The 26,981-nt window shown below is 47.3% G+C and overlaps 1 protein-coding gene across 1 annotated transcript in view; it reads right to left on the reverse strand.

Annotated features, from left to right (window-relative positions):
* Positions 1-6,627: 6,627 nt before the first annotated feature.
* WASHC5 (WASH complex subunit 5) overlaps positions 6,628-26,981 on the reverse strand; it is a 43,796-nt gene continuing 23,442 nt past the window's right edge. Inside the window, exons 16-29 of the mRNA XM_073590312.1 lie at positions 20,938-21,078; positions 20,575-20,655; positions 19,142-19,243; positions 18,762-18,941; positions 17,946-18,070; positions 17,492-17,654; positions 14,171-14,273; positions 13,792-13,871; positions 13,000-13,103; positions 11,113-11,242; positions 10,906-11,002; positions 9,492-9,645; positions 9,319-9,406; positions 6,628-6,924 (exon numbers count right to left, since the gene is read on the reverse strand). Coding sequence (XP_073446413.1) covers positions 6,868-6,924; positions 9,319-9,406; positions 9,492-9,645; positions 10,906-11,002; positions 11,113-11,242; positions 13,000-13,103; positions 13,792-13,871; positions 14,171-14,273; positions 17,492-17,654; positions 17,946-18,070; positions 18,762-18,941; positions 19,142-19,243; positions 20,575-20,655; positions 20,938-21,078 — 1,605 coding nt within the window. The 3' untranslated portion in view covers positions 6,628-6,867. The remainder of the gene's footprint in view (positions 6,925-9,318; positions 9,407-9,491; positions 9,646-10,905; positions 11,003-11,112; positions 11,243-12,999; positions 13,104-13,791; positions 13,872-14,170; positions 14,274-17,491; positions 17,655-17,945; positions 18,071-18,761; positions 18,942-19,141; positions 19,244-20,574; positions 20,656-20,937; positions 21,079-26,981) is intronic.

Here is a 26,981-nt window from a genome sequence, read left to right on the forward strand (position 1 = left end):
GGGTTGCGGCCCGGTGTTGCATCTTCCGCGCCGACCCCCTGCTGACAGGCGGCCGGCGCTATTAATTTAGGCCCCGGCTTCATCTCGGGCCTACCGCTGCGTCGCGGCCACGCCCCCTGCCCCTTTCTTCTAAGCGGGCTTCTCTCCCGCCCGTCCTAGGCCTTCCCAGCCCCCTTGCCTCACACCAGCCTGCTATTGGACAGCGGGCGGTGCTAAGGGGATCTCTGCGGCGAGCTCCTCCCTTCTCCCTCTGGCAGCGCGCCCTTTCCCTGGTGGTCGCCATCTTCTCAGCCTGCCAGCCGGACCTCATTCCCTGCCGGATTTCGGTCGCTGGGCCTTTTTTCAGCCGGATTGGCCTGGCCTCATCCTGCAGCCAGATCAGAGAGCGTCGCCCTTGGGGACACCGGACCGTGAGTAGCTCTGCACCTGCAGACTGACACCCTTCTCTGCCTTCTGTCCCCCAACCAGCCGGCACTGCCTCTCTTTTCACTATGTCCAACGCTAAGTCTGATCGTACCCGCTCTGCGTCCAGCCCGACGCCGCTCAGGAGCCATCCATAGCCCCAGGGGCGAGTGAGCCCCCCATGCCGGGTTGGGCCTCCTCTCAATCACAGTCAGTGGCAGACCTCATCAAGGTGTCTCAGTCCCTAGTAGCCGTTCTGGACAAGTTGCCCTTGGGAGCTTCGGCGGGACCCAGCACGTCTCAGGACGTCCCATCTGAGCCAGCCAGCGGCAGTCGCAAGAGGCCCAGGCAGGACCTCCAGGCGGAGTCCTCCCCTCGTCCTACCTCACCCCATAGTCCCCAGCAGTCTCCCTCTCGGGCCTCCTCCCCCGAGTCAGGCGAAGCGCTTTCGGAATCGGAAGGGGTCTTAGAGCTGGATTTGGACCAGGATGCGAACATGAAGGTTACGGTGCAAAACCTCATTGCCGCGATTCACCATACCTTTGACATCGCTGACGCCCCTGCGAAATCCTCAGATCAGGAGGTTTCGTCCAGACGGGCGGAAACACCATCCAGGGTGTTTCCCTTCCATTCTGAGTTTGGAAAGATTTTTACAAAGGAGAGAGAAGATCCGACCAGACGCTTTCAAGGAGGAAAGCGTCTTGGCGTGCTGTACCCGTTTGCTAAAGAGCTCACGGACAACTGGGCCGCTTCTCCCTCGGTGGACCCTCCCGTGTCCAGACTTTCTAATAATACGGTCCTTCCGCTGTCAGGTGTGGCGTCGCTAAAAGATTCTAATGATAGGATCATAGAATCTCTAGCAAAATCTGCCTTCGAAGCGGCATCAGCAGCGGTATTTGTTTCTTCTTGGGCAGCAAAGGCCATATCCACTTGGGCAGATGACCTTCGGCAGGGCATTCTGGATAAGGCACGACCAGAGCATTTGGCCGATCTCGCCAATCAGATTTCCCATGCGGGGGATTATCTGCTTTCTGCCTCCTTGGATGCCGCATCTTGCGCAGTTCAGGCGTCAAGTAACATCGTGGCAATCCGACGTACAATTTGGCTCAAGGCCTGGCAGGCGGACTTGTCCTCTAAAAAGTCTCTGACCAATCTGCCTTTTCAGGGAGTGCGTCTCTTCGGATCACAATTGGATCAGATTATTAAGGACGCTACCGGAGGTACGAGTTCTCTTCTCCCCTCCAAGCCTCGCAGACCTCCTCCAAGGCGTCAGTTTCGTCCCTGTCGGACTTTCCGCCGTTTCAATACGGCGGAAAACCCTTCCAACCAGCAAAGGCCACAGGCACGTCAGGAAAGAAAGAAGGTTTCCTTCAGGCCCACTCCGTCCTGGCGGTCCCACTCTTCCCAGGGAAGACCGTCCAGATCTAGATCTGGACGGTCTACGTCCGCATGACTACCATCGGTCTCCCGTGGGTCCCTTCCAATTGGGAGGTCGACTTCTCTTCTTCAGCGACGTCTGGCTCGCCTCAGTAGAGGACGCTTGGGTCAGAGAGGTTGTATCAACAGGATACAAAATAGAGTTCATTTCTCTTCCACGGGATCGTTTCTTACAATCCCATCCGCCGAGGGATCCGGCCTTGGTCCCGGGGTTCGGTTCGGCCATCGCCTCTCTTCTCAGTTCCGGGGTGATTGTGCCCGTTCCCGAATCGGAACGCTTCACAGGGTTTTATTCAAACCTGTTTGTGGTGCCGAAAAAGGACGGGACAGTTCGACCCATCTTGGATCTCAAGTTACTCAACAAGAGAGTTCGCCTTCGCCACTTCCGGATGGAGTCAGTTCGCTCGGTAATTGCTTCCATGGAGGAGCAGGAATTCATGGGTTCCATAGACATCCAAGATGCCTATCTACATGTGCCCATATTTCCCGGACATCAGAAGTTCCTGCGGTTTGCGATTCTTCACGAACATTACCAGTTCGTCGCGCTTCCTTTCGGGCTCGCCACCGCTCCCAGAGTCTTCACGAAGATTATGGCGGCGTTGATGGCCTTGTTGAGGATCAGAGGTCTCGTTCTTTTTCCGTACCTCGACGATATCCTGATCAAGGCCCCCTCCTTTCAACAGGCCCGCCTAAGTGTGGCGATCGTTCTAGACACCCTGTCCAGTTTTGGGTGGATCGTCAACCGGGAAAAGTCCTGTCTGGTCCCTACTCAACGCCTTGTGTTTCTGGGCCTTCTGTTCGACACTCGTCGGTCAAGGGTATTTCTCCCACAAGACAAGATTCTTTCCCTGCAGCAGGGCGTGCGATCATTACAGATCACACGATTTCCATCCCTCAGGTCAGCCATGAGGGTCATGGGGAAGATGGTGGCGGCGATAGAGGCAGTTCCCTTTGCCCAATTTCACGCCAGGCCACTCCAGCAGGCCATTTTGTCCAGGTGGAACAGGTCGGCTCTGTCTCTGGATCGTCCGGTTCGCCTTTCCTGCCGCATCAGGCGGTCTCTCAACTGGTGGTTGACGTCTCCCCTCATTCTCTTGGGGCGGTCTTTTCCCGTTCACTGGCAGATTGTCACTACGGACGCCAGCCTCATCGGCTGGGGTGCAGTGTTCCGCAATCACACTGTTCAGGGTCGATGGTCGACTCAGGAATCAGCTCTGCAGATCAATGTCCTAGAGATACGGGCAATCCATCTAGCTCTCGTCCACTGGGAAAGGCGCCTCAAGGGCCTGCCTGTCAGGATTCAGACAGACAATGCCACAGCGGTGGCATATATCAACCGCCAAGGGGGGACACGGAGTGTCTCAGCCCTGGCGGAAGTGTCCAGAATTCTTCAATGGGCAGAGACCTTTGTTCCAACGATTTCCACGGTTCACATTCCCGGCGTGGACAACTGGGCCGCCGATTTCCTCAGCCGCGAGGGTCTCGCGGCAGGGGAATGGTCCCTACATCCGGAGGTGTTTCATCTGCTCTGCCGTCGGTGGGGAACCCCGGATGTAGACCTCATGGCATCTCGCCTCAACAGGAAAGTACCACAATTCGTGTCCAGGTCTCGGGACCCTCTGGCAGTGGGCGCTGACGCTCTGGCCGTCCCTTGGTCACAGTTCGTGCTCCCCTACCTGTTCCCTCCTCTGCCTCTTCTTCCCAAGTTGTTGAAGAAAATCAAAGCAGAGGGGATTCCAGTCATCCTCATCGCCCCGAATTGGCCCAGAAGGTCTTGATTCGCAGACATTGTCAACCTTCTCGCGGACGCCCCCTGGAAGCTTCCCGACGGGCAGATCTGCTGTCTCAAGGCCCGATTTGCCACCCCAATTCTCGGTCGCTCAATTTAACGGCGTGGCTGTTGAGACCAAGGTTTTGAGACGGGCAGGAATCTCTGATCGGGTAATTTATACCATGATCCGCGCCAGAAAGCCTTCTTCTTCGAAGATCTATTACCTTACTTGGAAAGCCTATTTCTCCTGGTGTGAGGCCAATGACATCGCGCCCTTGGTTTTTTCGCTCCCTTCTATTCTAGCGTTTCTTCAGGCAGGGCTGGATGCGGGGCTTGCTCTCAGTTCCTTGAAGGGTCAAGTTTCGGCACTGTCCATTTTATTTCAGAAAACGCTGGCCTCCCGGCCCCAGGTCAAAACCTTCCTCCAGGGTGTGGCTCACACGGTTCCTCCGTACCGAGCTCCCGTGGATCCTTGGGATCTTAATTTGGTTCTTCAGGTTCTGCAGGGTCCTCCTTTTGAACCTCTCAGGGACGTTTCCCTTTCCCTCCTTTCTTGGAAAGTGGCCTTTCTGGTGGCCATTACCTCCATCCGGCGCGTGTCGGAATTAGCGGTACTTTCTTGCCGCTCTCCTTTTTTGGTCCTTCATCAGGACAAGGTAGTTCTGCGGCCTCCGCCCTCTTTTCTTCCGAAGGTGGTATCTTCGTTTCACCTCAATGAGGACATTGTTCTGCCATCCTTCTGCCCGAGCCCAGCTCACCCTCGGGAGCGGTCTTTGGACAAGCTGGACCTAGTCAGGGCATTGAGAGTCTATCTAGCCCGGACGACTTCCTTGTGGAAGTCAGACTCTCTGTTCATCACCCAGCCTCAAAGGCCACTATTGCGCACTGGATCAGATCGGCAATTTTGGAGGCATACCGGGTCAAGCATCGAGTGGCCCCTCCAGGGATCAGAGCGCACTCTACCCGGGCGGTGGGTGCCTCCTGGGCGGTGCGCCACAGAGCTTCCGTGCTGCAGCTTTGCAATGCTGCAACGTGGTCATCGGTTCACACCTTTGTGAAATTCTACAGGGTCCACACCTACGCTTCGGCGGACGCCAGCCTATGTAGAAGGATTCTGCAGGCTGCGGTGGCGAGTCCACTGGCCTGATGGAAGTTTGTTTCCCACCCCAGGGACTGCTTTGGGACATCCCATGGTCTCTTGTGTCCCCCAATAAGGCGAACAAGAAAACAGGATTTTTTGGGTTGCTTACCGTAAAATCTGTTTCTCGGAGCCTTCATTGGGGGACACAGCACCCTCCCATGTTCTACAACTCCTGTTCTTATGTTTGTCGGTTACAGTTGAGTTGTTTGTTCTGCTTTCAATCTATTCTGTTACTTCTCCTACTGCTTTCTCACTAACTGAGGAACTTCCTGCCGGTCGGTGGGGTGTACACTGCGGAGGAGGAGCTAACCTTTTTTTGTGCATAGTGTCAGCCTCCTAGTGGCAGCAGCATACACCCCATGGTCTCTGTGTCCCCCAATGAAGGCTCCGAGAAACAGATTTTACGGTAAGCAACCCAAAAAATCCTGTTTTTGTACTTATTGCAAAATCCCTTTCTCAGTCACTAAATTGGGGAAAAAGGAAGATACAGGAGCTATGGTTGTTGGCTGCAGCCACCAGGAGGCCGACAATAAGAATACACAAAAAGTCAGCTTTCCTCTACAGGCTACACCCTCTTACTGTACTGGCACCAAGCTAACACCAGTTTAGTTTCATGTAGGAGGCAGACACAGAACTGAGGTCTCGAGATCTGATTCTACCTAGTTTATATGTTATCCCGAGGGTTCTCGAAGGGGCCTGCCAGACTCTAAGGCGGTGTTCCACAACATCAGCCCTCAAGAGCCACCAAAAGATCGTGTTTTCAGGATTTCCTTAGTATTGCTCAGGTGATAGAATTATCACATGGGAATACTAAGGAAATTCTGAAAACATGATCTGTTTGTGACTCTTGAAGACTGGAGTTGGGGAGCACCGCTTTAAGGCAACAAGTTCTCATGGGATATGATCTTCCATCCTAGAAGCCTTTTGAGTGAAATCTGAAGCTCCCAGATTCAAGATCGTGGAGCACTCCACATGACCAGTAAGGGCTTCCTGGACAGTGTGTTATCAGGAGTCTAAACATGAAGTTTGCAAGTCCACTATGTGGTCTTCTTATCACACTTTCTCCAAATTTTACAGAATGTATAACTTTACGTCCACGAGTCTTGGCAGAAGGGTGGAGCAGATGGAAGTTGCTCAGCCCTGCCTCTTCCGTCTTCTGTTTTTGTATGTTCTTCTCCTCCAAAAGGACTTCTTTAGAATGACTTGTGGTTCCTTTATCCCTCAACTAATTGTAAAGCTTTCTTTACATTCTTCTGTTTCTTAGTTTTGTGTCTAGGTTTCCCCTATGGCTTTCCCACTACCTGGTGTTAGCCTGCTGTCAGCAAGTGGTTGTACCCTACAGTGGATGAGCATAATTTTTATGTATTCCTAATGTCAGCATCCTGGTGGCAGCAGTCAACACCGATTCCTATTTCCGCTAAAGAGTACAACAAAAACAGATTTTAGAAGTACCAAAACTCCTCAAGCTCGGAAAAGGTTTTATCTGAACATGCTCAGGTGTTATAAAAGCATGCCCAGATGCTCGGATATTATGTTCCGAGTCCCTGCGGGTGCATTATTTGCAGCTGTTAGATAGCCTCAACACATGTGGGGATTGCCTGTTAGCGAATCCCTGCATGTGTTGAGGCTGTCTAACAGCCATAAATTATGCAGCCACAGGGACTCGAACATAATATCTGAGCACACTAGTGGTGGCTGCCGACATCTGTGAACCATTACGTGCCGGCTCTGTCCTTGCAGGGAAATTGGAGCTCTATTTCAGAAAAAAAAAAAAAAAAAAACTTTAAAAAGGTTCAACGGCTAGAAATTCTGCCCTTAGTAAACCCTTCTTGTTCTCACAAGCGCTGGCAGAAATACTTGGAAACAGTCAGACTCATTTTATTATGAAATCTGTTAGTTTATTGCCGAAAAGTCATTTAGAGATGACTATCCATGTGCATAAGTGCTATTGAAATTGCAAATTTTCTTCTGTGGAAGATATGTTGGGTCAACGAGGGGTATTCAAGGCAACCAAATGGGAGACTAGTCAGTATGACCAGTAAGGCGGTATACAAGCTGGTTGCCGGCCCGGTCCGCGGTATGGAGCTGTATGGTGAACTTCACAGCCATCTCCTCTTCAAAGAATTGTTCTGAACTCATCAAAGATGAAGTTAGGCACATGAGCATCCACCACCTGCGAGAAGAGCAAAAACACGGCGATCACTAATCTGATGTGGTCCCCAACATCTCCCGGCTCTGATCCCCATGACGGACAGGACTCTCATAACGTGTCCAAATATGCACAGACCTGTCAATCTAGTGAGGCGGAGAGAAGCCACCAGGGATTGGCCTCGGACTAATCATCCCGGATGCACAGCCCCCCAAACCTGAGGGCCCGGCCCCCACTCCCCGAGTCATCATTTTCAATAACCGTTCACTATGATTTTTCAGCAACAAAAGTTTCAGAATCTTTAAAAAGTCGAACGTTTTGTCTAAAAACGCATCAAATTGAAAAACTGCTACAGAAACCTTACTCCAGGCAGGGACTGGAATAAGATGTGCCAAAAAAAAGAAAAAAAAAAAAAGAAGTAGTGACACTTGGCAAAAGTCGCTATTCAAGAATCATTACCAAACGTCTAGGCAATACAAAGTTGTCGAGGAAAAAAATAAAAATAAATATAAGAAAGACTAGCTTGGCCCGTGCAAAATTTTCATACATTGGTCGTCGGGGGCGCAGGAAATTTCAGAAAAAGTAAGCTGGTGAAATGTAAATGTATTTCATGAGGTGATGGCTCTTTTCTTGCTGAAGGGAGCAAGTTTACCTTTCATATGGTGTATCACTTGTGTGTGTGGGGCGAACTAATCAGCGAAAAAGCAGTGCATGTTTACAAATGTATTTGCATATGTGACTCATTTGCAATGAAGTGTGCAATCCTCCAATGTGCCTGAAATAGACTGGGCAAGCACTTGAGCAAGCTGGAAAGACCCCAAGGCAAATGTTTGTATTTGTGATGTCTGTAAGCAGCTTTGTGGTAGTGTGCTTTGGGGTACTGTGGTGCCACCTGCAGGCCATTGTGTCTTTCTGTAGGTTTATAAAAATTAACGTTTAAACTGTATTTTGTGATCAAATCGCGGATGTGTGGTTTGTTTGGCTATTTTCTTGTGTGTGGGTGCAGTATGAACGAAGATACAAAGTAATCACCGAAACACTGAAAAAGGAGCAAAATTACTCAAAAAAACTGAAGAAATCGTGATGATGGATCGGGACCATAGTATCCAAAGCCTCTGGTTTGTTTACCAGAAATGGTGCACAGTGGGTGTGACCAAATAGCTTGGTGCACTTTCCGAAAGCCATGTTTTTCAGCCATCTCCACCCCCTTTTCTGTGATTGACAGCACAGTTTTCATTTAAATCTCCCATGTGCGCATCATCAGAGTGGCGGCACATGCACAAAATTTCAATGCAGACACTACTGTCAATCAAAAGAAAAAGGGGGTGGAGATAGCTGCAAAACACAGAGTTCGAAGGGTGCACCAAGCTGCATGGCCACACCCATTTTGCACTAGAGAGTTCATCAACATAACTGGATAAAGAATGTTTTTCTGGCAAATGCACAAATGAATTTGTACACGAAGGGCCTACTTTATGATTGCATTTGCGCTTTTAAAATAATTTTTAGTGTTTTTTTATTTGTGCCTTTTTTCTAAATCTATTTTATATGTTGTCATCTGTTTTTTTTTCTATGTTCACCATTATCGGCGTGATTGAGGGTTTCTCTTGAATCGTCAATTGCGACTTTAGATTAAATATATTCCGGTCTCCCTGCCCAGGAGTGACTATGGAAGTCTGCAATTTTTGGTGCAAATTTTGCCACCTTTTAGTGCGACATTTTGGCCTTAAAAGGTGCAAAAAAAAGAGTAAAAGACAAAAATTAGTGAGTAATTTGATTGAACAGCAATGAAAAGCCTTTTTAGGCTAAGTGCACACGTAGTTTTTGCCCTGCGGATTTTTCCATGCAGAATTGAAGAAATCCGCAGGTCAAATGACCTGCATTTTTCCTGCGGATTTCTTCCTTTTTTCTTGCGGTTTTTGTGCGGTTTTCCCCTGCGTATTTGGAGAATGGAGCAGGTGGAAAACCGCACAAAAGAAGTGACATGCTGCATATTTTGAACCACAAGAAAACCGCACGGAAAAATCCGCAGCGTCTGCACAGCGGTTTTTTTTCTATTGATTAACATGCTCCTGTACATCACAATGCGGATATGCAGCGTTTCTGCGAGGTAAAATCCGTTGCGGATCCGCTGGATATCTGCATCATGTGCACATGGCCTTAGATCTTTTTTTTTTTTTGCAAAATTCAATAATCACATACCTCATTATGAAAAACTTTGCAAAAAAAAAACAACCTATCAACAACTGTCACAAGACTATCTCCTAAAAAGAAAAGTTAGTTAAAAAAATGCCAATGGAAACTGATTTTTAGCCAAAAATACATGCATTTAAGAAAAAAATTTGAATGAAAAGGTGAAAATTATGACAATTTGCTATAAGGGAGTGTATTCTATTCTCGCTGTCTATGGACACTTACCTTCCGTGGCAGCTTGGTGATGTGAACATAGTCTTCAAGGAACATGAGTGCGCCAACCACGTCCGCTGGCATCTCGGGAATCTTCTGGCTGTAACCAATAAAACAAAACCATGAGGCCGGCCCTCTGAACCCTATAAATGGGTAGCATAGACTTTTCGCTGTGGTCATCTCACCTTGTGCTTTGCTCCATTGATGAGCGAATGAACTGGCCAATAAGTGCCAGGAACTGCTCGGTGTATCGGGAGTGGAACTGCTTCAGCAGCGTCAGAAGGCCGAGTACTAATGGCGGCCAGTCGATGGCGTCGGCTGGCTTCTTGCAAGTCATACCTGGCAATGAGGCATAGTCACGTCAAAATCGTGAGCCACTCTTATAGTAGGAACAGTCAGATTTTTGTCCGAAGATTGCATTGGTTAAATCTGATCATTCTAACAAAAAAGGTAAATAGAAAAATCAAGCCCCTTTGGCACAGCTCAGAGATTTCTACTATTGAAAATCTGACAATATTCTCTGGCTTGCATACCCCCGTGGACACACATGGGGAGACTCTGGGAGCCATTTTTCTCTTTATAACCCAATGGCAGCGTGTGCTTACAATGCTGTGCCAGATCTCTTGTGACAGAAGTCTCTGAGCAGTGTCAGGGATTTTTTTTTTTTTACTTCAAAAATGCCATTTTGTCACATACATTATGACAGATATTTATTTACTGGAGATCCCCTTCAAGTGTAAGTAATTCAACATGAGATGACATCCATAGTGATGTCATGGCGAGAAATTAATGAAGCAGCACTGTGGCAGTCAGACATATAAAAGTGACAACATAGCAGCCCACCAGCACCTCATAATTGCGTTGCGGGAAGGCTGATGGGCCCCCTTAACCGCGTTGATTGGGATCACTTGCCCTATATACTGCTGTCCAACATTGACTCCGATCGCTGCTGTTAGACAGATGTCGGCTGTGTAATACAAGTAATGAGAAGTACGTTGCAGGTTCATGTCCTGAGCCCGCTCCATACACCCGACATGTGGCATGCATGTACACTAGCTCGGGAAAATCCAAGCTCCTCACATGCTCGGGTGATCTCCGAGTATTTGGAAGTGCTCGGAGATTTAGTTTCTGTTGCCTCAGCCACATGATTTGCGGCTACTTGACAAACAGGCAATCCCCACATGTATTCAGGCTGTCTAGCAGCCGCAAATCATGCAGCTGTGGGGCAACAGAAACTAAATCTCCGAGCACATCCAAATACTCGGAGATCACTCAAGCATGCACGGGGAAACCCAAGCAACGAGCATACTCACTCATCACTACTGTACACTTTTAAGTAAAAAGATTTGCATTGCAATACCCGAAAGACAACCAGAGGACTGATGTGGTGCTGGGTAAGCATCCATACTTTTAAATTGACTTTGCAAATGCAGATGCTCTCACTGTTGGTTTATGCTTTTGTAAGCGGGGGTGGGGTTAAAAGTGCATGGAGTCTCAGCAGGCTAAACTAATGTGCGCCTTTCATGGTATGCTGAAACTTCTAGTTCTACACCACCAATCCGCTGGTGGACAGAATAATGACAGAACGCCGTACGTTACCCAGATTTTTGCTGTACTGCAGCTTGGGAATCTGAGTGATCAGGAAAAGGAAGTTGACGATGGGAAAGAAGGACAACTGCTTAGTGGTGATGTAAATCTGGAAGAAGAGAGATATTCTGAGGTCAGTGACAAGCGGCAGAATCACTCCACAATCTATAGATCGGACAGGAGAGAATAGAGGAAATAATCAGGGTGCGGAGCCGCCACCTTGTTCAGGGGGTTGTGCATCCCGGCAGCTTCCAGGTAGGCCGTGATCTCGTACAGAAGGGTGTTGTCCTCCTTGGGGCACGGCAGGGACGGGTCCTTGTAATGTGCCTGGATGTCGGAGAGAATCGCTCTGGACAACAGAAAAAGCAGCGCTGGGTAATAACATCTCCAAGAAATCCTAGGTCCCATCCTGACAATTGTGCACCAGCTATCCATCATATAAGGGGAGATACAGACGACTAGACCCCTATATACACACTGGTGGGAAGCGATCTCATATGTCCGACCTGAGGTCTGTATAAGATAGAAGGGAATGAGCCAAGATGGGAAACACACACAGGTCTATGATCTGATTTAGGGTTCAAATGCTGCCAGGACTTAAAGAGAAAACATGACGATCCAACTTCTCTACCCACTTATAGAGAAAACCTGCGAGGCCAGCTTCCCTTGCCACTTATGGAGAAAGCCTGTGAGTCATCTAGCCTCCCCCGCCACTTATGAAGAAAGCCTGTGAGTCGTCTAGCCTCCCCCGCCACTTATGGAGAAAGCCTGTGAGTCGTCTAGCCTCCCCCGCCACTTATAGAGAAATCTTGCGAGTCATCTAGCCTCCCTTGCCACTTATAGAGAAAGCATGCAAGGTGTCTAGCCTCCCCCGCCATTTATAGAGAAAGCCTGTGAGTCCTGCTCCCCCTTCCACTTATGGAGAAAGCCTGAGAGTACCGGCTTCCCCCGCCACTTTTGGATAAAACCTGTGAGACATCTAGCCTCCCCTGCCACTTACAGAGAAAGCGTGTGGGTCCAGATTCCCCTGCCACTTATGGAGAAAGCCTGTGAGTCGTCTAGCCTCCCCTGCCACTTACAGAGAAAGCGTGTGGGTCCTGATTCCCCTGCCACTTATGGAGAAAGCCTGTGAGTCGTCTAGCCTCCCCTGCCACTTACAGAGAAAGCGTGTGGGTCCTGATTCCCCTGACACTTATGGAGAAAGCCTGTGAGTCGTCTAGCCTCCCCTGCCACTTACAGAGAAAGCGGGTGGGTCCTGATTCCCCTGCCACTTATGGAGAAAGCCTGTAAGTCGTCTAGCTTCCCCTGCCACTTATAAAGAAAGCATGCGAGTCCTACTTCCCTGCCACTTACAAACAAAATCTGTGAATTCTGCTTCCCCGTCTACTTACACAGAAAACCTGGGAGTCCGGCTTCCCCCATCACTTACAGAAAAAAAATATCTGTGACTCCTGCTTCTTCATCCACTTATAAAGAAAACTGTTAGTCCTGCTTTCCCACCCATTTGTAGAAAAAAACTGTGAGTCCTGCTTCTCCATCCACTTACTGAGAAAGTTTGCGAGCCCTGCTTCCCAATGTCCAAATTTTGCTTTGCTGTGTCCATTTATCGGGCGCCTAAAAGTCGTCCTTTCTCCACAGACTAAAAGAAAAAGCCTGCAAGTCCCACCTTCCCCCGCCCACTTATGGGAAAAGCCCGCGAGTCCCACTTCCCCCGCCCAATTATGGGGAAAGCCTGCGAGTCCCACTTCCCCCGCTCACTTACAGAGAAAGCTCGCGAGTCCCACCTCCTCTGCTCACTTATGGGAAAAGCCTGCGAGTCCCACTTCCCCCGCCCACTTATGGGAAAAGCCCGCGAGTCCCACTTTCCCCGCCCACTTACAGAGAAAGCCCGCGAGTCACACTTACTCTTCCCGATATCCATCGCCTACCTAGGCATGTCCTGCCCTATCACATGCTGTCTCCAGACAGGAGCAGGCAGATGCGCCATGTACTGTGCTCTGTTAGCAGCACATAGTAGCATTCCATAACTACAATTGTGCCCCCCCAGGCTGGACAGCTGTGAATGGCAGATATCTGGGATCAGGAGATCACACTTTTCTCTCTTACTCGTTGACGTTGTCCAGGGCGGCTGCCAGATGTTTGGAATCGAATTTACAGGAGTAATTTAATTCATTTGCAATTTGCTGCCGTAGAATCTGCATCTGTCCAACCTGCAAGGATCGAAGAACAGAAATTCTGACATTTCAGTTTTAATTTTTTCCGAAATAGAGTTTTTATCAGTTGGGTAAATTCATTTTATAGATCGGAATTTTGCAGACATGGTGATATCAAATATGCAGATTTATTTCTTTATTATTAATAGGAGTATAAGGTTGATTGATAAAAATTTTCAAACTTAAAAAAAAAAAAAAAATATGAAAAAAATGTTTTAAAGTCCCTTTAGGGGATTTGATCCGGTGATGACAGACAGTATTTTTCGGGTATGGTGCGAGTTCAGCTCCTGAGCCCTCTCCATAATCTAGTACCAAACATGTGAAGTAGCATCACGCTACGTCTCGGTAACGGGGTAATACAGTAGGTCTGCAACCTGAAGGATTTCCATGCATTATTGTTTTTTTACATGCTAGACATTGTCGGAGTTGTCCAGATTTAGAAAGTAGGATTTTCTGTTTTTCCTTCATGATCAGTGCCACTGTTGCTCATGGACTGGGCCTGATATTCCAGTTTAGCTCTATAAACTAGCATTGTGAAGACTTGCAATACCAGACAAAGCCTGCTGAAGAGAGTGGCGCTATTGTTAGGAGAAAAAAAAAGAAGCAGATCCCTTGTTCTAATTCTACACAAGTCCATAAAGGCCCACAGACAGCACATGTCGGCCAGGCGGATATTCTCACTCACCTTCATTATGGCATCCATGTAAGGTGCCCAGATTTTCTGAGTTTTGGTTATGGCGGAAGAATAGATTTTGGCAGAATTGGCTGCAAACAAACAGAAGACATGATCACGAGTGCTGCCACAAACGCTCTGCCCAACATCCCACACTTTATAACATTCACTTTGTAGACAGTGTTCATTGATTGACTACAGACCCCACCTTCCATGTGAGATTTTTAATACCGGTGTCTACTCTTAAACCTGGGGGCATTTTGCCCCCCCACAAGACTCAAGCCTTGGTGGTCAGATCTGTTTTTGTGGCAACTAACCCTGTGTAAATGTATCCCAACTCTTCATCATTAAACCGCATCATCACAGATCGTAGTAAAGTCTCCGCACTTACCAACAATCCCCTTTATCGGGCTGACGATTTTCTGCAGAGCTCGAAGCGTTTCTTGAGCAGTTTTGTCCTTTAGAATCACCCTCTGATATAAGCGGAGGAAGCTCTGAAGGAAGAAAGGAGTGAGGTAGGGTCTGAGTTATAGGGGGCAGCAAGAGAGGTTGTGTCTACAGGCGAGGGAGGGGGGGGCTCAGTCTTCTCTATATAATATATATACAAAGAAATACACTAATGGGTTATACGGGGCAGCAAGAGAGGTCGTGTCTGTGGGCGAGGGGATCAGTCATCTCTATGTAATATATACACAGATATACACTAATGGCTTATACGGGGCAACAAGAGAGGTTGTGTCTACAGGCGAGGAGATCAGTCACCTCTATATAATATATATACACAGATATACACTAATGGCTTAAACGGGGCAGGAAGAGAGGTCGTGTCTACAGGCGAGGGGGGGGGGGATCAGTCATCTCTATATAATATATATATACAAAGAAATACACTAATGGGTTATACGGGGCAAGAGAGGTCGTGTCTGCGGACGAAGGGATCAGTCATCTCTATATAATATATATACACAGACATGCCCCGTATAAGCCATTAGTGTATGTCTGTGTGTGTATATATTATATAGAGATGACTGATCCCTTCGCCCGCAGACACGACCTCTCTTGCCCCGTATAACCCATTAGTGTATTTCTTTGTATATATATTATATAGAGATGACTGATCCCCCCTCCCTCGCCTGTAGACACGACCTCTCTTGCTGCCCCGTATAAGCCATTAGTGTATATCTGTGTGTATATATTATATAGAGATGACTGATCTCCTCGCCTGTAGACACAACCTCTCTTGTTGCCCCGTATAAGCCATTAGTGTAACAAGAGAGGTTGTGTCTACAGGCGAGGAGATCAGTCATCTCTATATAATATATATACACAGATATACACTAATGGCTTATACGGGGCAGCAAGAGAGGTCGTGTCTACAGGCGAGGGGGGGGGATCAGTCATCTCTATATAATATATATACAAAGAAATACACTAATGGGTTATATGGGGCAGCAAGAGAGGTCGTGTCTGCGGGCGAAGGGATCAGTCATCTCTATATAATATATACACAGATATACACTAATGGCTTATACGGGGCAACAAGAGGTTGTTTCTACAGGTGAGGAGATCAGTCATCTCTATATAATATATATACACCATGTTCCAAATTATTATGCAAATTATATTTTTCTCTAATTTTCCTAAATGGTCGGTGCAAATGACAGTCAGTCTAATAAAAGTCATCACCCGCTAGAGCAGTGGTCCCCAACCTTTCTGACCTTGAGAGCCACATTCAGCTTAGAGAGGGTCACGAGCCACATTCAGCAATGAGAGAGGGGCGCGAGCCACATCCAGCTCCCACCCCCTTCAAAGTAGTGTCAACCAAAGCCCCCATTACAGGTATAATAATAGCCAAAACTTTTCCACAGAAATCTTTCCAAAGCAGTACACTGAGATCCATGGGTTCCCAAAATACCCCCAATTCAGTATTCTCCCATCAAGGACTCCCAACACACTGTCACATCCAGCTTCAAGAACAGGTAGTACTATCCTCCAGTGTACCCTACCTAAAACATCTCTAAACCCCTAAGACCAGTATATGTGCATCCAGATCTGCTCTTCTGTGCCGGACTACTCACAAAATTCACCATTTTGAGATGTACTCCTCATACCTGTTTACTAGACCTGGAGCTAATACTCCAAGCTGGCAGACAGTCGACGAGCCACAATTCATGGGACCGCGAGCCACATGTGGCTCCCGAGCTACAGGTTGGGGACCCCTGCGTTAGAGTATACATCATATTTTATTGAAGAAACCTCCCAATGATAACAGTATAATCTCCAAAATGAATAAAACTCAAATTGCACTGTTCCGAATTATTAGGCACAGTAGAATTTCTAAACATCTGATATGTTTTAAAGAACTGAGAATGCTCATTTGTGTAATTTGCAGCATTAGGAGGTCACATTCACTGAACAAAAAAGCTATTTAACTCCAAAACATCCTAACAGGCCAAGTCACATGTTAACATAGGAACCCTTCTTTGATATCACCTTCACAATTCTTGCATCCATTGAACTTGTGAGTTTTTGGAGAGTTTCTGCTTGTATTTCTTAGCATGAAGTCAGAACAGCCTCCCAGAGCTGCTGTTTTGATGTGAACTGCCTCCCACCCTCCTAGATCTTTTGCTTGATGATACTCCAAAGGTTCTCTATAGGGTTGAGTTTTGAGGTCATAGTAAGTGACCCCTCAACATCCCACCTACAGGAGCTCCTCTGACCTCCCATTATAAGTCCATAGACATTAATATGGAGTCAGTCTCTCTGCAGATATAACGGCTCCCGCTTTACGGGGAAGGATTTACACAAGATTTTGGAGGTGTCTGTGGGAATTTTTGCTCCTTCATCCATAAGCGCATTTGTGAGGTCAGACCCTGATGTTAGCGTGAGGCCGGGATCACAATCACAAGTCTAGTTGGATGGGGTTTAGGTAGGGGCTCTGTGTAGCCAGTCATGTTCTTCCACCAAACCCCCCCCCCCCCCCCCAATGTCTCTGTGGACCTTGCACTGGGCACAGTCATAGGGAACAGAAAAGAGTCTTCCCCAAAACTGTTCCCACAAAGCTGGAAGCTACAATTATCCACAATGTCTTGTGCTGAAGAAGTAGGTTGACCCTTCACTGGGACTAAGGGGCAGAGGCTGTCTCCTAATTACAAACTCATAGTATTATCCTCCTCCACCACCTGTACAGCGGGCACAATGCCATCGGGAGCAATGTTCTCCTGGAGTCACCCAACCCAGACTCCTCCATCAGACGCAGATAGAGAATTGTGATCCATCACTGCACAGAACACATCTCCTCCAGAGTCCAGTGGTGGCGGCTTTACACCACTCCATCCGACACTCAGCATTGTGCTTCGTGATGTATGGCTGCATGCAGCTGCTCAGCCATGAAGCTCCTGGCGGGGGTGCAGTGTTTGTACTGATGTTAAAGGGAACTTGTCACCAGGTTTGGCCGCTATAAAATGCGGCGACTGCCTTTCAGGGCTTATCTACAGCATTCTATAATGCTGTAGATAAGCCCCAGATCCGACCTGCAAATGTTAAGTACCGGGGGCGAGGGGCCAGATGTTAAGCACCGCGGGCGAGGGGCCGGATGTTAAGCACCGGGGGCGAGGGGGTTGAATGAGAAACCTGAGCTCAATGACTGTGTGCACCAATACATATGTCCATAAAGTGAACTAGTTGATAACACGGAGCGTCTTCTTTTTACCTGAAGTTCCTTCACAATCATGAAGCACAGTAATCGGTCGAGGCCGTTTAATCCAAAAGTCCCCAGGGAGTCCTGGATCTCGGAGAAGAGATGGTCGTTGGTCACCTCCTGGTGAGTTCTCATGTCGTACCAAGTGTTCATCTGATCTATGTAACAAGTTACCCTGAAAAAGGGATAAAAGATCACCTTGAATGTAACACAATGGGGACTATATAATGCAGCAGCACATTATTGACACCGCACACATCTATGGGGATGAGCACAAGCAGCCGACTGCTACACGGGGACGGATCCCGCAGAGTTACAGGACATGCCACTGGACAGAAGGTTTAGTCCAGGCTCCATAATTCCTCCTGGAAGTATCTTCCTATGGGGAATCCTATTAATTTCTTATAAGGAATCATACAGGGAAACCTTTCTGTGCTCCCACAATGACGCCATACATCCAACTCACTTGGGATCAGTTATCCTTAAGATTTCACGACATAGACGTCCAATGAACGTCACAGACTCATCTACGGGAGGAAACTTTGGAATAGGGATGTGTGTGGACTGATACATGCTCTGCCAATCTTGAATCTGGAAGAAATAGCAAGTCCTAGGGTTACAGAGTGCAGAATATAGATGAAAAAGCCAATTAAAGGGATAGTCTCATCTTTTTCAATGGACATTGCTGGATAGATCTCACAAAAACAAGCAATTTTGCAATTTACTGCCTATCAAAATTGTTATCAGTTCTTGAGATATTAATACTTTCCTTTTTGTTTACAGTTCGTTACCTAGGAGACCAACCACCGCTGCTGTGTAGCTTTTAAGTACTGCACTGATACTGGCTGGCATTAGGAGGTAACCGTTGTGCTCCAGCAATCCTAGACAGCTTTAAAATAGTACTTACAGGCTCAATAGAAAAGAGCTTGTAAGCACTGCGCATGTTCTGCTGTCTCCCAGCGGTGGTCGATCTCCAAGGCAACGAGCTGTAATCACAAGAAAAATGTTAATATCTCAGGAACGGATGAGAATTTTTAGAAGGAGTAAATTGCAAAAGTGCTTGCTTTTACAAGAGCTATCCGACAATATTCATCTAAGAAGATGGGAAAAATCCCGTTAAAAACTCATTCTCACCTAAGAATGCAGTTTACAAACTACAGTACATCTAAAGCTATTTAATGCGTAAGGCAGATGGATTGACCACCATGCTTTACACTACAGCCTATCTGAAACACACTTAAATCTCCATTAGACATTACACATATAAAAGGGAATCCTGAACCTTGGTGCGGAGGAAGTTATTACACTCTTGCTCCACGTTATAGTTCACGATACGGGACACTTCTTCCTGCCAAATCTTCAGGCCGTAAATGCTGACGTAATCCTGAATGTACTCAAAGGAGCGGTGGAAACCATCCATGGTGGACGCCATTTCCTTCAACTTTGGAAGAAGCTCGCTTGGCTGAAGAGACGGAGGAAGAGCAATATCGTCATCTTGTTATATGCCGCAGATGAACCGAATACTTCTCACAGCTGAAGGTTTGTTACAATTGTAACCACCTCCAAGCTGGAAAAAGCATAGGCAGCGCTTGCAATGGAAGCCATGAAGTTGTGCGGGGTACATTGTACAACAGATCTTAATAATGGCGGATAGACAGATACCTTTGCTCTGGGGTTGAAGATGAGGCCTTTATGTAACGCTAATGCCACGCGCTTCACCAGCTCTTTCCGTATCCCGTCTTCCAGAAGCTGCTTCGGATCCACCTAAAAACACAGAAAATCTGCAATGACACAACTCCCACCAGAGACAATTACATATGACAGGTCCTGCACAAATGGACAGGAGCTGATCTGCAGTACCAGCTGTGGCCACTATGCAGGGTACAGAGCTGTACCTTTCATGGAGCCCATGTCAGCTCTCATATCAGCTGATCGGTGTGAGTTCCGGGTGTTGGACACCCACCGATCTGATATTCATAACCTATAAGGATCGGGCATCTCTTTTTCATAGAAGTGGAAAACCCATTTTACCCCTCGGCAATGAGCACCATCATTATAGGGATTGTGTGATAAATAGACGCTGCCTGGGAGTAACTGCTGCAGCAGCGTCACCGCCCAGATGCTGCCTCTCCACAGTGCCAGCGGCATTTAAGGTGTTAGGAACAGGACACAATACACTGCCATACTACAGCTTTACATTATATTGTGTAGGTGATCAAGAAACCGTAGGTTCAACTCCCATAAGAGGATTAAAAATATAATGTAAAAAAAAAAAGTAAATGTATAATATATATACTATATGTAATGTATAAATATATATATATATACACACATACATATATATTTTATATGTACATACACACAGTGGGTGAAATAAGTATTGAACACATCACTAATTTTCTAAGTAAATCTATTTCTAAAGGTGCTATTGACATGACATTCTCACAAGAGGTCGGTAACAACCCAGCCAATCCACATAGGCAAAGAAATCTCCATAGATGTCCATAAATTATGTGTAATAATGAAAAAGTACCACCGTACAAGTCCCAATCAGGAACAGCAGGATGTGGTAATGTATAGTGTACGTGTGTTTATGTCTCTATGTGCATGCAGTAGAGCTGTGTGTGTCTATATGGGCATGTAGCAGAGCTGTGTGTGTCTACATGGGCATGTAGCAGAGCTGTGTATATGTCTACATGGGCATGTAGCAGAGCTTTGTATATGTCTACATGGGCATGTAGCAGAGCTGTGTATATGTCTACATGGGCATGTAGCAGAGCTGTGTATGTCTACATGGGCATGTAGCAGAGCTGTGTATGTCTACATGGGCATGTAGCAGTGCTGTGTATGTCTACATGGGCATGTAGCAGAGCTGTGTATACCTATATGGGCATGTAGCAGAGCTATGTATGTCTATGGGCATGTAGCAGAGCTGTGTATGTCTATATGGGCATGTAGCACGGCTGTGTGTGTCTATATGGGCATGCAGCAAAGCTGTGTATGTCTATATGGCATGTAGCAGCGCTGTGTATGTCTATATGGGCATAGCAGAGGTCCGTTTTTAAGGGGTTAATCGTACGTCGTACCCTACGTACCTTTATTATTCCAACCAGGGTGGTTTTCATCATGAGGATTCCTTCAGTAAATATGGAGATGGCATGAGTCAGTTTGGCCACCTGAAGAGAAGTACAAGATCGGTCAATGTCCATCACTCCGACCGCCCCGTATTATAAGGAATATTAGACGTGTGGGTTTTAGATTTAAAATTCTGTGAATAACTTCACATTAAATCTTTACTGGGGTCCGATATTTACATTTCTGAAATGAATCTAATTTTCCTGCTTCTATATAAGAGCGGGTAAGTCATTTTCTAAAATCGTCCTCCCCTCTCACTAACACTACATAAGGAGGACTAGACGTTGTCACATGCTACAGTCTATGGTGAAATCGCAGCTCACCTCGTACCGAGCCCCGAGCTGAGCATAGTCCCTTAGTTTATCCTTGTCGAGGCGCGTGGGCACTTCTATTATATCGTGGGTCTGCAGTTTAATAATTTTGGCCAGAGATGTGAACATGCTCTCCGGAATGATCTGAAGAACCTGTGGAAATAACGCAACAAACATCTTTTCATTTAAGAACACCTAGCTATCCAGTAACACAGGAGTGGGGAGGTATCAAGGCATAGCTAGAAAGAGCTTCCATTGAAGGGGTTGTCCTGTCTAGAAACAACATTTTTATAAAGCAGGTGTGCTGCTCAGGATCCTAATCTCTTGGAGAGCGGTCAGGGTGGAGGTTAGACCGGAGATGTAGCCTTAGATCTCACACACTGAAAAAATTAAGCTATGGTGGGGGGGCGTGTTCTTTTTTTACCTGTGCCCGTTTATGATTGGTCAGTGTCATACAGGGAGAAGAAGTACACACCCCCATTGAAAAGTAACTGATAACACCCACTTGGACTTTAAAAAAACCTTAACTCACTATGTGCCAATACTTTGAATGCTAATATCTCCACAATGGGGAGGCAAAATAAAAAAACAAAACAAAACGTGTTATTCCACTTTGCAGCAGCGATTACATCTTGTGTCCAGTTCACCATGAAACATTTGGTGAAAGGTCCTCTTTAACCCCTGAGTGAGAGCCAATTTGCAGCTTAATGACCAGGCCAAATCTTACAATTCTGACCACTATCACTTTATGAGGTTATAACTCTGAAACGCTTTAATGGATCCCGCTGGATTCTGAGAATATTTTTTCGTGACATATTGTACTTCATGTTAGTGGTAAAAATTTTTCGATACGACTTGCGCTTATTTATGAAAACGCGGAAATATGATGAAAATTTTTAAAATTTCACAATTTTTAAAATTGTAATTTTTATCCCCTTAAATTGGAGAGATATGTCACACAAAATAGTTAATAAATAACATTTCTCACATGTTTACTTTACATCAGCACAATTTTGTTACAAAATTTTTTTTTTTTTTTAGCAACTTTAAAGGGTTAAAAGTTGACCAGCGATTTCCCATTTTTACAACAAAATTTACAAAACCATTTTTTAGGGACCACCTCACATTTGAAGTCACTTTGAGGAGTCAATATGACTCAGAAAATACCCAAAAGTGACACCATTCTAAATACTGCACCCCTCAAGGTGCTCAAAACCACATTCATGAAGTTAATTAACCCTTTACGCGCTTCACAGGAACTGAAGCAATGTGGAAGGAAAAAATGAACATTTAACTAATTTTCACAAACAGTTTACTCCAGAACCAGTTTTTTTTATGTACACAAATGTAAAAAGGGAAAATGAACCACAAAATTTGTTGTGCAATTTCTCCTGAATATGCCTATATCCCTTATGTGGGGGGGGGGGGGAAACATGACAGAGCTTGGAAGGGAAGAAGCGCCGTTTGACTTTTTCAATGCAGCATTGGCTGGAAATGAGATCGGACGCCATGTCACGTTTGGAGAGCCCCTGATGTACCTAAACCCCCCACAAGTGACACCATTTTGAAAACTAGACCCCCCAAGGAACTTATCTAGATGTGTGGTGAGCATTTTGGACCCCCAATTAATTCACTAAAGTTTATAATGTAGAGCCGTGAAAATATATATATTTTTTTTTCCAAAAAATGATCTTTTAGCCCACAATTTTTTTATTTTCCCAAGAGTATCCGGAGAAATTGGACCCCAAAAGTTGTTGTCCAATTTGTCCCGAGTACGCTGACACCCCACATGTGGGAGAAAACTACTGTTTGGGCACACGTCGGGACTTGGAAGGGAATTTGTGATGTTTTGGAATGCAGACTTATTCAATGGTCTGCGGGAATCATGTTGCGTTTTCAGAGCCCCTGATGTGCTTAAACAGTAGAAATCTCCAACAAGTGACTCCATTTTGTAAACTAGACCCCACAAGGAACTTATCTAGATGTGTGGTGAGAACTTTGAACCCCCAAATGTTTCACTAAAGTTTATAATGAAGAGCCGTGAAAATAATTTTTTTTCCACAAAAATTATTTTTTAGCCCCCAAATTTTTATTTTCACAAGGGTAACAGGAGAAATTGGACCCCAAAAGTTGTTGTCCAATTTGTCCTGAGTACGCTGATACCCCATATGTGGGGGGGGACCAATGGTGAACGACAGAGCTCGGAAGGGAAGGAGCACCGTTTGACTTTTTCAACGCACAAGTGGCTGGAACTGAGATCGGACGCCATGTCATGTTTGGAGAGTCCCTGATGTGCCCAAACAGTGGAAACCCCCCAATTCTAACTCCAACACACCCCTAACCCCAACACACCCCTAACCATAACCCTAACCACAAACCTAACCCTAACCCCAGCTCTAGCCCCAACCCTAACCCTATTTTAGCCCTATACTTCCCCAGTCTTCCGCTGCCGGGGTCGCATACGCTGCAGCTCCCGCTCGGTCTCCTACTCCTTGTCTGCTCACTCCGACGTGCAGCTGCGCAGGCACCTCGGCGCGTCCTTCCTTTGCCGTCGGCCTCACGCACGGCAGTATTGCGCATGGGCCTTAGGCCCCGGCGGCGTGAACTCCTGGGTCCTGTAACCGGCATGGTAACGTGAACCGGATGCACTGCCTGTCCAATGGGGGACAGGCAGAAGGTATTTCAGGCCACCCTCCCTTAGTGGAGGCGCCTGATTGTGTATAATCTGTATCAGTACTTGGGCCCCTTTTTACTATTGTTCTGGTGTACATGTGCCATGTCTTTGTTCTTACTGTGAGTCTCCCCGTGTCTTTTCAGTTCCTGTTCCAGCCTCCTTCCTGTTGGTCCTCTGTCCCCTCTCCGTCTCCAAGCATCCGTTTCTCCTCTTCTCTCAGTCTTCCTGCACCCACCTCAGCCTTATCTGTTCCTCCTTCCAGCACCTTCTGTCTTGTCTACATTTGTGTTTTTCCCTATTGAGCTGGCCCCTGGCTCCATCTGTCGCGGTATCTGAGGCCCCTGAGCCTGCCCCTAACGATCCCTGTATAGGAGTTGGTCCACCAGGTTCGCTCACTCAGGGGACGTTCGGTACCACGGCCAAGAGGGTCCACTCTTGATAACTCGCTGCCCTTGGCATTACACCCTATTTTTAGCCCCAACCTTAACCCTAACTTTAGCCCAACTCTAACCCTAATGGGAAAATGGAAATAAATACTTTTTTATTTTATTATTTTTCCCTAACTAAGAGGGTGATAAAGGGAGTTTGCTGGGTGCCAGCCGGCAAATCTCAGCAGGCGCACTGGGGTCCCCCGGCAGCCGAGACCCCGGAGAAATTCCAAAGCTGGGGGAGTGCTAGAATCTTAAACCTCAGCGCTGTTAAAAAACGGCACTGTGGTTTAAGTACCCTTAACTGCCACTGTTAAAAGGCGTATCAGCGATCATTAAGGGGTTAAAAACGCTTAACAAGTAGCATTTATTCAAATTGAGGAGTCCTTCCTGGTTAGCTGGATACCAAAGGAACGTAGGGAAAAAACTGAAGAGAAAGGAAAGGAAGGAAAGAAGGCAGGAAAGTAGGAAAGAAAGAAAGAAAAAAACAAAGGATAAAAGGAAAGAAAGTAAAGAGAAAAAAGGGTAATAAATAAAGGAAAAAGGGGAAGGGAAAGAAAAAAAGGAAGGAAAGGAAGCAAGGAAAGGAAAGAAGCAAAAAAAGTAAAAGAAAGAAAGCCCATAGAACAGATTTGAAATCTGAAGGACTCTTTGGTCACGTTTCTCTCAGCAGTAACCCTCTTTGTCTTTTTACAGGGTTTTCTCAGCCATTTAACAAGACAGCAATGAGTAAACCAGTGCATCAGACGATCACCCGAATACTGGGACCCCAAGTTATTAACGGTTATTGTTACACAAAAAATGGGGATCCAGGTTTGGTTGTTGGACGTCATGGAACAACAGGATTTTTTAGGTTGCTTACCGTAAAATCTGTTTCTCGGAGCCTTCATTGGGGGACACAGAGACCATGGGTGTATGCTGCTGCCACTAGGAGGCTGACACTATGCACAAAAAAGTTAGCTCCTCCTCCGCCGTATACACCCCACCGACCGGCAGGAAATCCCTCAGTTAGTGAGAAAGCAGTAGGAGAAGTAACGGAATAGATTGAAAACAGAACGAACAACTCAACTGTAACCAATCGACAAACATAAGAACAGGAGTTGTAGAACATGGGAGGGTGCTGTGTCCCCCAATGAAGGCTCCGAGAAACAGATTTTACGGTAAGCAACCTAAAAAATCCTGTTTTCTCGTTCGCCTTATTGGGGGACACAGAGACCATGGGACGTCCCAAAGCAGTCCCTGGGGTGGGAAACAAACTTCCATCAGGCCAGTGGACTCACCACCGCGGCCTGCAGAATCCTTCTACCTAGGCTGGCGTCCGCCGAAGCATAGGTGTGGACCCTGTAGAATTTCACAAAAGTGTGAACCGAAGACCACGTTGCAGCTTTGCAAAGCTGCAGCGCGGAAGCTCTGTGGCGCACCGCCCAGGAGGCACCCACCGCCCGGGTAGAGTGCGCTCTGATCCCTGAAGGAGCTGCACGATGCTTGACCCGGTATGCCTCCAAAATTGCCGATCTGATCCAGCGAGCAATAGTGGCCTTTGAGGCTGGGTGACCTTTCCTTGCACCGTCTGGAATGATAAACAGAGAGTCTGACTTCCGCAAGGAAGATGTCCTGGCTAGATAGACTCTCAATGCCCTGACCAGGTCCAGCTTGTTCAAGGATCGCTCCCGAGGATGAGCTGGGCTCGGGCAGAAGGATGGCAGAACAATGTCCTCATTGAGGTGAAACGAAGATACCACCTTCGGAAGGAAAGAGGGCGGAGGCCGCAGAACTACCTTGTCCTGATGAAGTACCAAGAAGGGAGAGCGGCAAGAAAGGGCCGCTAATTCCGACACACGTCGGATGGAAGTAATGGCCACCAGAAAGGCCACCTTCCAAGAAAGGAGGGCAAGGGAAACATCCCTGAGAGGTTCAAAAGGAGGACCTTGCAGAACCCCAAGAACGAAATTAAGATCCCAAGGATCCACGGGCGCTCGGTACGGAGGAACCGTGTGAGCCACACCCTGAAGAAAGGTTTTGACCTGGGGCCGGGAGGCCAGCGTCTTCTGAAATAAAATGGACAGTGCCGAAACTTGACCCTTAAGGAACTGAGAGCAAGCCCCGCATCCAGCCCTGTCTGAAGAAACGCCAGAACAGAAGGAAGCGAAAAAACCATGGCCGCAATGTCATTAGCCTCACACCAGGAGAAATAGGCTTTCCAAGTACGGTAATAGATCTTGGAAGAGGAAGGCTTTCTGGCGCGGATCATGGTATGAATCACTCGATCAGAGAATCCTGCCCGTTTCAAAACCTCGGTCTCAACAGCCACGCCGTTAAATTGAGCGACCGAGAATTGGGGTGGCAAATCGGGCCTTGCGACAGCAGATCTGCCCTGTCGGGAAGCTTCCAGGGGGCGTCCGCGAGAAGGTTGACAATGTCCACGAAGCAAGACCTTCTGGGCCAATTCGGGGCGATGAGGACGACTGGAATCCCTTCTGCCTTGATTTTCTTCAACAGCTTGGGAAGAAGAGGCAAGGGAGGGAACAGGTAGGGGAGCTCGAACTGTGACCAAGGAACGGCCAGAGCGTCGGCGCCCCCTGCCAGGGGGTCCCGAGACCTGGACACGAATTGTGGTACCTTCCTTTTGAGGAGAGACGCCATGAGGTCTACGTCCGGGGTTCCCCACCGACGGCAGAGCAGATGAAACACCTCCGGATGTAGGGACCATTCCCCTGCGGCGAGACCCTCGCGGCTTAGAAAATCGGCGGCCCAGTTGACCACGCCGGGAATGTGAACCGCGGAAATTGTTGGAACAAAGGTCTCTGCCCATTGAAGAATTCTGGACACTTCCGCCAGGGCTGAGACACTCCGTGTCCCCCCTTGTCGGTTGATATACGCCACCGCTGTGGCATTGTCTGTTTGAATCCTGACAGGCAGGCCCTTGAGGCGCCGTTCCCAGTGGACGAGAGCCA

This window comes from Dendrobates tinctorius, unplaced genomic scaffold (genome assembly GCF_039654945.1).
Source record: "Dendrobates tinctorius isolate UK_male_01 unplaced genomic scaffold, ASM3965494v1 ptg000116l, whole genome shotgun sequence".
In the NCBI taxonomy this organism is placed as follows: domain Eukaryota; kingdom Metazoa; phylum Chordata; class Amphibia; order Anura; family Dendrobatidae; genus Dendrobates; species Dendrobates tinctorius.